The sequence below is a fragment of the Arachis ipaensis genome, chromosome B03 (assembly GCF_000816755.2).
Source record: "Arachis ipaensis cultivar K30076 chromosome B03, Araip1.1, whole genome shotgun sequence".
Lineage (NCBI taxonomy): Eukaryota > Viridiplantae > Streptophyta > Magnoliopsida > Fabales > Fabaceae > Arachis > Arachis ipaensis.
In genome coordinates this window covers 4,230,530-4,244,703 of record NC_029787.2, presented here as the reverse complement: position 1 = coordinate 4,244,703, position 14,174 = coordinate 4,230,530, and the positions used below count along the sequence as shown (strand labels likewise).

Sequence of the window (14,174 nt, the reverse complement as noted above, 5' to 3'; positions counted from 1 at the left end):
AACATCAACAGCAGTGTTATAGAATCCGAATTGTTTGAGGGTGTTAGCTAAGATTGTATACCAAGCTCTTGGTACGTGTTTCAACTGCATTGTAATATTTTATATTGTTAGTACATCAAGATTAAACTCATATTACTCTAATATCAACAACAATAATAATAAAGTATTGTCCTATTAAGTGGGGTCGGCTATATGGATCAAACGACGTTATTGAGCGCTATTGAACTCTATCATGTATCATGTTTACAGAAAGATCATTTACATGTAAATCTCGTTTGACCACCTCATGAATGGTCATCCCAGGTCTTCCTTTGTCTTTCATCCTTTTTCCATCTTCTATCTCATCCACCCTCCTGATTGGGTGCTCTGTCGATCTTCTTCTCATATATCCAAATCACTTGAGACGCGATTCTACCATTTTTTCCATAATAGGTGTTGTTAAAAAGGAGAGAGGGAGCAATAGAAAAAATATTTATCAATATTCAAATTGTCTAAAATGATACAATATAGAAGGGTATTTATAGGTGCTAAGAGAATCGAAATAATAAACACGTAATATCTTATAATAAATATTCATATATGCTAAATAATACTAATTGATCCTAATTATATTCTAATAGGTGTTACTTCAACTCACTCTCTTATATATCTGTTATATGTTCGTTTCTTATTCTATCCAGTAGAAAAAATAAAGAAATAAACATTTTAACTATATCCAACTTAGGTAAACAGTAATCTGAAGAAGTGTTTCAACCCCATTAGTAATGTATTGATCAATTGATGGAGGAAGTAGTGTCTGAATCTTTGCATACCCTTTTGCATTTGAATATTTTCCTGTCCCTCCAACAACAGCAAGATATGATTCTTGTGCTGCTGTTCTGTGCACACCAAAGAAACTAACACCATCTTCTTCTTCTTCTTGATCATCTTTTTCATTGTGAAATATGGCTGTGAATGCCATTGTTCTGCTACTTCCATCCAATGAAGTAGCCACATGAAAGCCCTGTGCTTTTCCAATAACCTCTGACCCCAACTCAACCCCTTTTGTAATCTCATCATCAATCACTGTTATTCTTCCAAACAAGAGATTCTCTCCTAATGGAAGTTGATTTGGTTTCACATAAGGAACATTCTTATTATTGTTGTTCTTGTCAATAATCACCTTGTTTTTTCCAGTGTCTTTTACCATCACTGTTGTTGGTGAAGCATAAACAATGCTAGAACTATCATCAACAATTGGTATGCTACCCTTCATTGGTATGATCCTGTTATTTGGTTTTGAGAATGGAATCTTAGTGGTTTGTGTGTTGGTGATGGCACCAGCAACAATTCTCTCAGAAGGGGTTGATCCACCTAAGATATCATGCATGAAGAAAGTTATTGAATCCATTTTTGCATAGCTTAAGAGGAAGAAGAGGTGGAATAGGTTAAGGAGTGCAAGATTCTTGGCCATTTTTCTTTATATGTTAGTAGCTAGTGAGGTTTAGTATTTGTATGATACACTAAGTTTATAAGGGGAGATTGAGATTTTTATAAATGAGTGGGTTAGATAGATAGTTAGTTATAGTTACAAGATTTGGAGTGGTTGCATTAACCTAATCAACTCTCACAAGTGGGGTGGCTAATGTTATAGCTGAAGTCTATATATCTCTTATGTGGTGAATACTTATAATTTCCAATTTCACCAAATTTATATGTATATCTTTGAATTCATATATCTAAGTACAAATGAGCATGTGAATACTTGGTACTCACTACTCAGAAGAGTATATAATGATGGTATTTTATATGCATCATTCTAGTATAAGTGTATAACTATGTTTTTTTTTTAATACAAGCATATTTATTTATGGGAAATCAATATTGATCCCAATTTTTCACACATAATAATAATAATATTTGGATTCAAACAAACATTACACAGGTATTGTAATGGAATTGGACTTTGTTTTGCATAAATTAACATCTATTAATAGGACATTGAATAATTTCAACTAAGCCACAATAACACATTACCGTTATCTAGAAAGCACACAAGTTCTGGCTCAATTTTTTTTTTTTTGGTCTTGGGGCTCAACTTAATGAGTCTTGGCCTTTTTTATTGCATTGACAATGACAATGTGACTATAAGTTTTAGTTTTTTCGGAAATTATTCCAACCTTCTTCAATTCGCCATCAATGTCCAAATTATGTGTAATAAATACAACTCTTTCAAACCAACTTGAGTTAGTCGAGTGGTCAGCTCTCTCGTCCACTTAAGCAAGTGTCGGGAGTTCGAACCCCGCCTTGTGCATGCAGCAACTCATTGGCCAGCAATAGACCCTTAAATGAAGCTCCTATCGGGTTGGGGGATACCGTTTGGGTAAACAAAACAAAAAAAAATTCAGCCCTTTCAAAATATTTAGACTTGTTGTAGACTTGGCCAATAAGGGTTTAACTCACCTTTCAATGTCGGTGTCATCAAACTTTTGTCAAAATGATGCTTCCCCACTTTCTTAGCACAAGATTCTGGCCAAGGAGTTGAGAAATTTGTAGGCCAACGACCGTGTATTGTGAAATAGTTTGGGATGTTTGCGTTCATTCCAGATGCAGAGACACGAGTAAAGGTTGTTGGCCAAACAAGGGCAAGTTTAAGAAATTCATAAGAGGCATTAGTGAGATGAATTGAGGAAGCAAGTAGGATAACGTGAAAAACAATGAAAAGTGAGTTGATATTGGAAGTTTAGAAAGTTTAGAGGGTTTTGGAGGGAAGGGAGTGAGTTGGAGAAAGCGATGGTTGTTCTCCTCCCTCCCTCCCTCCCTCTTATAAATCAGAAATGAGAATTGAATAGCCAAACAGTATATTTCATTGTACATCAATGATATATATTAAAGAAGAAATGACGTAATGGCAACATGCATAAAGGAGAAAAGCTATTACTAGCAGTATGGGTCACTGAGTAAATTGAATTGGAAATCAAAACATGACATGTTTCAAAAACAAACTAAACTGCAATTCATAGTTTTGGAACCGAACCGGTTATCTAATCAGTCAGAACTCACCAGATCGGGGACCAACTTCTGGTCGTGCCAAGGAAGCTGATGACGAAACTCGAAACAAGAAGTCAAAAACCACAACCAGCTGAGGAGAGAGGCGAGAAGACGAGAGAGAGAGAGAGAGAGCGCTCGGGGTGGTGTCGTTTTGGAAGGTGAGGTGAGAGTGATAGTCTAAGGGTCAGTTTGACTAAACTTTTTAAAAAATTTATTTTGAAAAAGTAACTTAAAATATAAGGACTTTTATTAACAACAACTTTTAAATAAGTTATTTTGTGTTTGGAAAATTATTATAGAAGTTCTTGTTTTAAAGTTGTGCATTAAATAGAAGTGATAAAATAGTTTTTGAAAATAGGAGAAGTCACATTTTTTAACTTTTTTAAAAACTCTTAAATAACTTTTTAAAAAGTTAAAAGTTTATCTAAAAAATTGTACCAAACACTATTAATATAACTTTTTATAAGTCAAAAGCTAAATAAAAGTAACTTTTGGAGTTTCCAAACGAAACCTAAGTTTATAACTATGTTTCATTTACTATAGTGACTATGGTGTTTTAAAAAGTATGGGTAAAATTAAAGTAACGTTTTTTGTTGTTAAACAACGCTTTTTAAAAAGTATTACTAAAAAAAATATTATCAAAATAAAAAAAATGTGACTTTAATTTTAACACTTATATAATTATCGAAATCACCTAACATAGTTATACTAAAAGTCTAAAATCCAACCTTTTATAAACTGGGTAAAACTTGGCTTGCCTTCAAGTTATTTTATTTTTTATTTTTTATGATAAACCTTCAAGTTATTTAAATTGCTCATCAGATCCAACTATCAATTTTTTTTTTTCAGGATCCAACTATCACTTGAGGCTGTGAAAATTCAGTTTTCAAGAGTAGGCTAGGTTTTTGTCCTGAAGGTTTCAATAATTAACATGGGCTGTAACAAAAAGTTTGGTTCAGTTACTTAGCTTTTACCGTCTATTTGGTACATCTTTGTATTTTTCGAATGTAACTTATTAAATTTGATTTTTGAAAAATAATCTTTTAAAACTTGTAGAACTTATATTTAGTAAATTAAATTAAAAATAATTTTTTAATAAACACAAATAATAATAATTTATTTAATAAAATACTACGAGAACACAAATAAACACCTCTCCTAAAAATTTTAACAAAAACTAAGCCTTAATTTTAAAATAAGTGGACCTCTTATATTTAGCATGCTTTGGCTTTTTGTTTGTGACTAATTATTAAGGTTGAGGGCTTCAAGGATATGTTGATGATATCAATGGGTCATGGACTTAGAATCCGTTTGAGTTTTTTACTTATGAAAAAGTTAAAATAATATTGGTATAATATTTATTTATAAACTATTTTTAATATAAATTCTTATATTTTTATCTATTTTTTAAAAGAACTTAATTAAATTATTTATCCAAATTGACCATAAATTGCTATTACCAGGGAGGGACATAAAATTCTATCAAATACCAATTTAAAAAGAGTTTAATTTTGATACAGTATAAAATATTTTATATACATAATCGTTTAATTATATCTGTTTTTTATAATCATTCACGCAGTCAATATATATTTTTACTAATATAACATTACATAATTAAATGCACATATAAAACAGTTTTATACTAATAGTAAATCAAAATTTTTTTTTTTTTAAATTATGTGACAAATATAATTGCAATACTAAAGCTTAACCTTTTAACCACTTTAATGATTTCTATAATGTGATTTTTGACTTAATTATCATCGTAACAATCTCAGGCTTGAAAACATGTTAGCAGCTGATGATATGATCGCATGGAATTTTAATTTATAGATTATGTCCGAATGTCTCATAAAGTAGGAGAACCCAACAAAAAAACTTTTACTAAATCACATGCATGCATGTATGCCGCATGTATAGATATGCGAATCCCGCCTTGTGCATGCAGCAACCCATTGGCCAACGGCAAATTCTTAAATGGAGCTCAGTACTAATAAAATTGTGAAAGAATAGGAAAATAAAAGAATTGTGAAAGAAAAAGATGAAGAAATTTTATTGATTGTTGATTGAATGAATTGTAAACTATGAAAGTAAAATTAACTATATATAGAGTATTGGCCTATGAAAGATAAAAGTAGATAAAGATAAGATATAGAGATAAAGATAAGATATAGAGATAAAGATAAAGATAACTATAAGATAAGATAAAGACTAAATTATCATTTAATTTGTGTATTCTGTTGGGCTGAATTTGTGGGCCGTGAGACGTCTTTATTGTTGTCATGGGCTAAGGTGGAAGAGTGGTTTAATAAGTACCGCGACGGATTAGTCCTTAACCTGCCGGGTTGAGGGATACCGTGGGAAACCAAAATTCTTTTGTTTCCTTTTTTCTGGGGTACTGAATTATATTTTTCTTGTTTGGTTGCATATAATAATAAACACAAATTGAACCGTTTCCTTGGGATCGTGCTTCTTCGCCTTTTGTATTTTCTGCTTGGCCGAAAGGTTACTTTTCATTCAATTGCCCCCATTTTATTATCATTATTAGTATATTACTAATAATATTAATATTATTATTAAGATTAAGAGATTCAATTTGTATTCATTCCAATTATGCTAAACAATTAAATTCTAGACAAATTCTATCTTTTGGACATAGGAGCTAAGCTAGAGTAATCCTAAGAAACTGGATTCTTACTAGTGTATGTAATTTCTTTGATTATAAGTGTCCAAATTTAGTGCTGGACATTTATGGGTAAATCTCATTAATAATCATAATATAGATTCCTATTTTATATTAGAATTAAGTTAACTTAATTCAATTTCAAAAATTAAATGATAAAATAAGAGGTGTTCAAATAGTTATATCTAATCAATATCTTTAAGTTCTTGCAAAATCCATATATAGTGGATGGTGCGGCGATCCAATATAAAAATTTTCCCGCTAAAATTTCATTTAATACATTACAAATAATCAAATTAGTGTTCCTTGCTTTTCAACTTTGTTAATGATATTTTTTGTATTATAGCCGTCCAGGATTTAGTCAAAGGAAATAATGCAAACAAAAAAGGCGCATGAAAATCATGCACATAATATGGATATAATTTCAAATTTTCTCTTCATTTCCACAAAATGCCTTTTGTCTTTTANNNNTTCCATATTAACTTGCATACTTCAACAACAATACACACAGATCCCTTACCGTCGGGCCCTCTCCACCTCTACCCTCACGCAAGACGACCTCAAGAAGTTTGCCGCCGACAAAGCCGTCGAGTACGTCAAGTCCGGCATGGTCCTCGGCCTCGGCACCAGCTCCACCGCCGCTTCGTCATTGTCAAGCTCGGTCATCTCTTCTCCACCGGTCAACTCTCCAATATTATTGACGTCCCTACCTCCAAGCGCACTAAAGAACAAGCACGTTCTCTCGGAATCCCGCTCTCTGTCTTCGACGACAATTCCCGCTTCGATCTCGTCATCGACGGCACCGATGAGGTGTACCCGACTCCAACCTTGTAAAAGGCCGCGGCGGCTGTAGGCCACCTTCGACAAGTTCATTGTGGTGGTCGATGAAACAAAGCTCGTGTCAGGACTCGGTGCAGTTTTGCGGAAAGTACAATCTGGTTCAGCTTCAGAAGTTGTTCAAGGAAAAAGGAGTGGTGGAGTAGTACGGGCTGTTTTTGAACAATTGCAAAAATATATAAAAAAACATTCATTTAATATAAAAAATATCCTAATGCTTAACAAAAAAAATGTCTAGCTATAGGATTTAAAAAAATAGAAATATCCACATCTGTAATACAAAATATTCGAAAAATATATTAAAAAATATCGATTTATTATGAAAAAGAAACATCATAATATTTAGCAAAAGAAACATTTATGTATATCAACTTACCTTTGTTAAAACAGATTTCAAAATCCAATCCATTAAAAAATTGACAGAAATTAGCTAACCCTAATTAATTTCCTAGCGGGACTCTTTATTTATTAAATTATTAGTGCTGCCTTCTATATATGCCTCGCATGCATTACCCTGTCTCCAAAACTAACCCCAAAAGTGCAGCTATATATTAATCATATATATTCCATCAACCCAATGTTTTTTCGTGTGCATAAATGTAGCCCCACAACAACGATTGCTGGGTTATATATGTTTCTATTGTAAGGATCACCATCATCATCATTATTATTATTAGAGAATTCAGACCCCATATTTCCTTCTTTTTTTATCTCCTTTTTATAAAGTCAATAATGTTTTGAATTTTTATGTATCATAACCTATACATTATTCTCTTTACTTGTAGAAAGAGAAGAAAAATTCAATTGGACTATACTATATTATCATCAAACATAATAGTATAGTAATAAAGTAATTTCCTGTTTAAACTTTAAACTAATTGATTCTCAACTAAACCCATTATATATGAACCAAAAATTAGGTTAGTGGTTCTGTTATTATTGGAATGAACTTGAGATAGAAGGAGAAATTATTATATATATATAGTCACAACAAACTTAATAAGCTTGGACACAATGAAAATGAGATTATTCATAGAAGTGGTGATGATGATACAAATAAATAAAAAAGAAGAAGATAACGATGACGACGATGATGATCATGATGATGATGATGTGGTGGATGGATATGGCCAGAGATGAGCATTCTTGACCTTGGAAACACTGGCCAATACCCCTAATGGCGTGACGTCACCAATGATTGTCACCTTCTTTGTCTCCATGTCTATGCTGAATGATCTCACTCCTTCCATTCTTGATATATGTTTTCTAAGTTTTCCTTCGCATGCTTTGCAGTGCAATGATACCCTCAATACCACAACCTGCAACCTTGCTTTACTTTCACATTACTACTAACTCAAAAGTATAGTAGCCATAATAGTTTAAAACCGTCGTATAATTTAATATGTTTGACTAAATTATTTAATAACAAGTATTAATATTTTTACAAGAAAATATTTATGCGTTTGTCAGGATAAAGTAATATTATAAGAATTTAATTGAATTAGTATAAGTGTTGTAAAACAGTTTTATAAGTACATTTAATTACATAATGTTATATCAACAAAAAATATAATTATCTCTTATTTTGATGATACGAATGATTATTCAAAAGAACGAATAAAATGTGCATCAAAATTAAGCTATGAAAAGAATATATATATATATATATGGTTTAATTACTCTGTTGATCCCTATAGTTTCACAAAATTTTTAATTAGGTCTCTATACTTTTTTTCCTTTTAATTGAGTCCTTGCACCATTTTTTTTTAATTGGATCCTTATACTTTTTTTCTTTTATATTTACATCCCTATACCAATTCTTTTTTTTTTAGTTGGGTCCTTATAAAATTAAGCCAATTACTACTAAGAGGGACTTAATTAAAAAGAAAAATTATTGCATGGATCCAATTAAAAAAAGAAAAGTATAGGGATCCAATTGAAAATTTCACGAAACTAAAGGGAAGTAATTAGATCTATATATATATACACAAGAAGTGCCTGGTTTTGTATGCATGCATTGATAGATGAGTAGTGGATGTGAAGTGAATTAAAGAAAGATGAGAAACCTGGTTTGTTGAACGAACAGAAGATGATCTAAGAAGATGATGATCTCTTTGGTGGGGCTTATAGTTAGCATGAGAAAGAACCAAAGAGTTGTTAGATGAGTCAGAAACCCTTTGAATGGTGTCACTAGCAAGGAGATATCTTCTTGATGAACCACTAGTAGTATATAAGTCTCTAAGTTCAACAGAGCTATGTCTTCTCATCACTACTTCACCCATGTTCGATGATGATGAACAACTAGTACTCTTTCTGGGCTTTGGATTCAGAGGTATCAATTGGGAAGAAGAAGATGAACAAGGGAGAACAATGTTGGGTAACTGGGTCTTTTTGCTTCTCTTTGGTACCATAGAACTATGATGATGTTGGTGCATGCTTGAGGTTGCTGTGGAAGAATTTGAAGAACAAAACAGATCCATTAGTTTCATTGTGTTCTGTTATGTTCTAAAATACAGAGTAGTTTTAATTTGGAGGGAATAATAATAATGGAAGAAGCAATGGCCTTTTTATGCTATGTTATAGTAGCTGAATCTATCTATACAGGACTATAATGTATGTGTTAGGGTCCCACTCAACTTGGAAGATTAAGATATATATCTTATTAACCTTTTTTAATATATTTTTTTAGTGATTGGGAATAAGAAATTGTGGTGATTTTTGGTGTGAAATGATTACTACCACTAGAGGTGGAATTAACAAAGTTTAGAGGGTGTAACCACCTTCAATTATTGATGCATCATTCTTAGCTTCTTTTAATTATTTATTTTTCTTTGCCAATGAGATTAAAGGTTTGTAATTTACATACATATATTAATCTTGAGGAGTATAATATTTCAACTGTGAATTGGGCAACTTGTTGAAGGGAAGAAAAAAAAGACATACATATGGACCATATATACGTGTTGTATTGAACGTTATATCATTTCATATACCTGTATTATCAAGCATCAAATTATGTACTAATAAAACTAATCAAGTCTTTGACTTAGGCTCAGTTTGGGTAACTAACTTAATTAAGTTTCTTTTGATAAAATAACTTAAACAATAAATGACTCTGTTAAAAGTAACTTATAAATAAGTTATTTTGTGTTTGGATTTTTAACTCTAAAAGTGCTTATTTTAAAGAAATGTAATGAAAAGTAGAAGTATTATGAGAGAAGTCATTTTTTTTAATTTCTCTATAAGCTCCAAAATAGCTTCTTAGAAAGTTGCAATTTGGTTTTGAAAATTGCACCCGACATTAATACTACTACTTTTCATAAGTCAAAAGTTAAAAAAAGCTACTTCTAGAGTTTCCCAAACGGACCCTTACTCTTTGATATTGAGTTGACTCAATTTTGTCAAGTCTAACAATAAATAAAAATATGTCATCAACTGGAGAGCTAAGAAAAATATTACATTTTAAAATAACAGAAATATAACAGTTTTTTTGTTTTTTTGTTTCTCACGGTATATTTTAACTTGACAAGTCAAAAACTAATCCACTACGATATTGAACTTCATTTAAGAGTTTGCTATTTGTTTCAGCACACTAGTAAGCTAATGACTAGACTAACCAACTTGGTTAGAAATATTACAGTTTACAAATAAGAACATAGCATTCTATTTGCATACATTTTTTTTTTTGGTAATTATTGCATACATGTATGTTACGTGTTCTAAAGAGACCTTGCATTCAGCCCAATAAACAAAAAATTTTCAACTCGGCCCATAATTTGTGACCAAAAACCGAGGCCCATTATCCACGTTTTAACTTCACTCCCATCAAGCTAGGGTTTAGTTTACGTAAGAAAAAACCAGAGCGCATTGCAATTAGGGGCTTTTGAATTTTGATTCGCTTTCGGTTTCAGCAGCATCAACAACTTTGCAATGGGTAAGAACATGAAGAATGCTACTAACACTAAAACAGAGAAATTCTTCCTGCAATTCGATTCTAATTTTTTTTTTGTCTCTTGTGTGTGAATTGAAAAGCGAGATTGAAGGTGTACGAGCTGAGGAACAAAACGAAAGCAGAGCTTCTGAGCCAATTGAAGGATCTGAAAGCTGAGCTGGCACTCCTCCGTGTTGCCAAGGTCACTGGCGGAGCACCCAACAAGCTCTCCAAAATGTGCGCTTTCTAACTAACTCCATTAACCGAATAACTAACTTTCTAACTAACTAGCTCACTGACTCCGTTAATTAACTGAATGGATGCAGAAAATTGGTGCGGCTATCGATAGCGCAGGTGTTGACGGTTATTTCCCAGAAGCAAAAGTCGGTGCTGAGGGAAGCTTACAAGAAGAAGAAGTATCTGCCTTTGGATCTGCGTCCTAAGAAGACCAGAGCTATCAGAAGACGCCTCACCAAGCACCAGGTACCCTAACCCCCTCAATTTTTCCTCATTGTTGTTCAATTAAGCTAAAGACCCAAATTAGTTCAAAAAGTTTCAGATCGTACTTTGTTTAGGTTTAGGATTTAGGGTTTAAAGAATAGAGTTTAGGGTTTAGTTTCTGAACAAAATTTTATTCTCTAGGCTCGAGAATTGTAAACGACAAATAGGTCCTGACTTTTTATTCTGAAGACAAATATGTCACCAACTAATTAAAAATAAAAAAACGTTAATCACTTTATAAAACATTTAAGTCTCTCCGGAGACCAATTTGTCCTTATGGGTGTGTGTGGTTGGGGAAATTATAAATAATTCCTAGGAATTTTAACATAGGAATATCGTATTTCCATGTTTGGTTCAAAGTTTGAAAAGCTATTCCCAAACAAGTTTGATTTTAGGGAATCAAAATACCATCATTTCAATTTCCATATTTTTCCTGGGTATATTTGATTCCCATGGGAATGGAATCTGAGTAACAAAGTAATACTTGAACCACACACCCTATATATTTTAGACGAAAGAACTTAAATGTCTTTTCTTTTAGAAAGTCAGGAACGTTTTTGTATTTTCAATTAGTCAGAGATTTATGTGTCTTTGAATTAAAAGATTAGGTACTTATTTATCTTTTTCTCAAATTTCTAATATGCGTATTGGAGGGATCAGTTTGTCTAACGGGAATAAATTTCGAATTAACTTTGCGCTTGTTCATTTAAGCTGTGTTAATATCCTAAGCTGCCATACCTTACAATAATGTACACTCTTCTTATTGAGCTGTTGTATATTTCTAGCAAACACTATATCTAGGCTCATATACCACTTAACCTGCTTTGAATTTTTGGGAAGATATTGATATAAATGGCATTACTAGTGATTTTTAGGGTCATAGAGTTAAACATGGTTATGCTTTGCATTTCTTATAGGCTTCTTTGAAGACAGAGCGTGAGAAGAAGAAGGAAGTATACTTCCCATTGAGAAAATATGCAGTTAAGGTGTAATGTTCTCCTTGTTACTTGACGAAATTCTCAAAGTTTTGTTAAATCTTCATGAATTTTTTGTGCAAAACAATTTCTTTTTTTGTTTTAATCTAGTCAAAGCTTGCATCTTTGTCATTACAACTTTATTAGTCAATATAATGTTCAAACATTCCAAACACTATTGAAAGAGAGTATTATCATTGTTTGTTTGATTAGTCTTCTAAATGAGGTATTATGTCTTATGACAGCAAAATAACTACTCCCTTTGAACGTTGTTTGATTACTCTCCCAACCCAAGTACACATTTCAACTCCGGGCATGTGATGCTATATACAATTATTAGAAGTCACTCATTGTAAATGTGATTCATATCATAATCAAAATGAAAGAAAGTATGGGATAAAGTATGTTGTTGGATTACTAGATTAAAGGAATTGACGTGATGACCAAAAATAATAAATTCTGATAGTTTCTTAATGTTTTTCCCTTGTAATAGTCATTTATTTTTGTTATAATACAAACAGATTAAATTATATAAACCTTGTCAATGACAGCTAAAAAGGGTTAGGCTTTAGCAGAAGAAGGTTATGCAAATGGTGGCAAAGGTATATGTATAGAACGATGTTTAGTGATGAACCATTAGAATGTGGAGTTTAGTGGGAGAACATTGTTAAAGATAGCCGTCCATAACGAGCCTAGTCTTGTTTTGTACTTGGACGGCAAATATAATATTAGACAATGCAATTTTCCTTTTGACCATATAAAACAAGTAGCAACAAGCAAACCTTGTGTGTAACTCTAAAAGCAAAAATGCTACACGTATGGCAGATATTTGTGAAGATATATTCATGTGGAAATGATAGTCAATAAATTAACATATATTATATATTAAGCAGTTTAATCAAATAATTTAAGAATTTTTAGTTATTATCTTTATATAAAAACATCTTCATTTTAATATATAAGATCATTATCATTTTATATTTCAATATGTTTTTTACATAATTAACTAATTTGGTTAATTGATTTTTGATAGATACGTAATATAGTTATTTAAAAAATCATAGAAAAATATCAATATATCAACATGTCCTCATTCTTCATATCTAATAGTAGGGCCTGGAAACTCAAAACAAGGTAAGAACATTAAAATAATAATCCAAGTAACACACACAATCATGAATTCAAAATGAATGATGAACATGCAAATAGAAGAAGCATCCTTTTCTGTTGGTCAACGAGTACAAGCCCCGTACAAGCTGTACCACATGCAACAATGTGTACGGATAGGACAACATAACTAACATGGATTAAAATAATAATTATGTATGTAAGTTTATTTTAATAATAATAAAAAAATTGAAAAGAGTGTGCAATGGCCTTATCACAATTATCACAATGACGCCGAAGGCTTCTCAAAGATTGCAATTTTCAAATAAGGGAAACTTCCACGTAAATGATCTCAACTAGTATAGGTGAGTTGATAACTTGATCATATTAAAACTTTATCATTTTGACTTTCAATATTTAATTTAATACAACGTGAAATATAGCTAGAGATAATTCAATTAATCTAGACTTGAAACTATACTACGTAAGGAAATGTTTTAGTTATACACCTAATACACGTAATAATAATAATCAGCCTATACCATCATATATATGTTAAACCTTAATATATATTTTCTGTTATTGTTTTGACTGTCTAATTAGAAACATGATTCACCGCTAATATTACATATTTAACATATTATATTAATGATATTATTGAATCATCATGTAATTAACTTTAATTCATCATATTTTACCAAGTCCTTTAATTTAAATTATAAACTCCGGTACGTACAAGGGTACAATGAAGTGGTGAACAAATGTGACATAATTTTCATGGAGAGAGAAAGGAACTATAAAAGAAATAAATGGCATCTATCTTTTATGGGGAATTGACTGAAGTTAATTATATGAATCAAGTGCTCGTCACATAGCTTATCCAAAAAGTTAACAAACATTTATAACATGTTTATCTATAATTATAATAAAATTACTTTTATAAACAATGTATATAACCACATACGACTAAGTATTCAAACAAACATCATTTAAAGGAAGCTTCGTTAAACAATAGTGTATGAATATGAAATGAAAAAATATATGGTACCAACATATTATTTGTCAATTTATTGTCAATAATAATTAATTATTATATTTTAAATACATA

General features: G+C 31.4%; 3 protein-coding genes and 1 pseudogene across 3 annotated transcripts; 2 read left to right on the top strand and 2 right to left on the bottom strand.

Annotated features, from left to right (window-relative positions):
- On the bottom strand, positions 581-1,594 carry LOC107632352 (dirigent protein 24-like). The gene has a single exon (XM_016336043.2). The coding sequence runs from the start codon at positions 1,451-1,453 to the stop codon at positions 710-712; it is 744 nt and encodes a 247-aa protein (XP_016191529.1). The 5' UTR covers positions 1,454-1,594; the 3' UTR covers positions 581-709.
- On the top strand, positions 6,129-6,699 carry LOC107632353 (annotated as a pseudogene).
- Positions 7,512-9,127, bottom strand: LOC107629145 (protein SODIUM POTASSIUM ROOT DEFECTIVE 3). The gene is made up of 2 exons (XM_016331850.2): positions 8,620-9,127; positions 7,512-7,872 (listed from the first exon to the last, which is right to left on the bottom strand). The coding sequence occupies exons 1-2, from the start codon at positions 9,040-9,042 to the stop codon at positions 7,651-7,653; spliced, it is 645 nt and encodes a 214-aa protein (XP_016187336.1). The 5' UTR covers positions 9,043-9,127; the 3' UTR covers positions 7,512-7,650.
- Positions 10,338-12,353, top strand: LOC107629146 (60S ribosomal protein L35). Its single transcript, XM_016331851.2, has 5 exons — positions 10,338-10,487; positions 10,586-10,721; positions 10,811-10,967; positions 11,903-11,971; positions 12,205-12,353. Exons 1-5 carry the CDS (start codon positions 10,484-10,486, stop codon positions 12,223-12,225), a joined length of 387 nt encoding a protein of 128 aa, XP_016187337.1. The 5' UTR covers positions 10,338-10,483; the 3' UTR covers positions 12,226-12,353.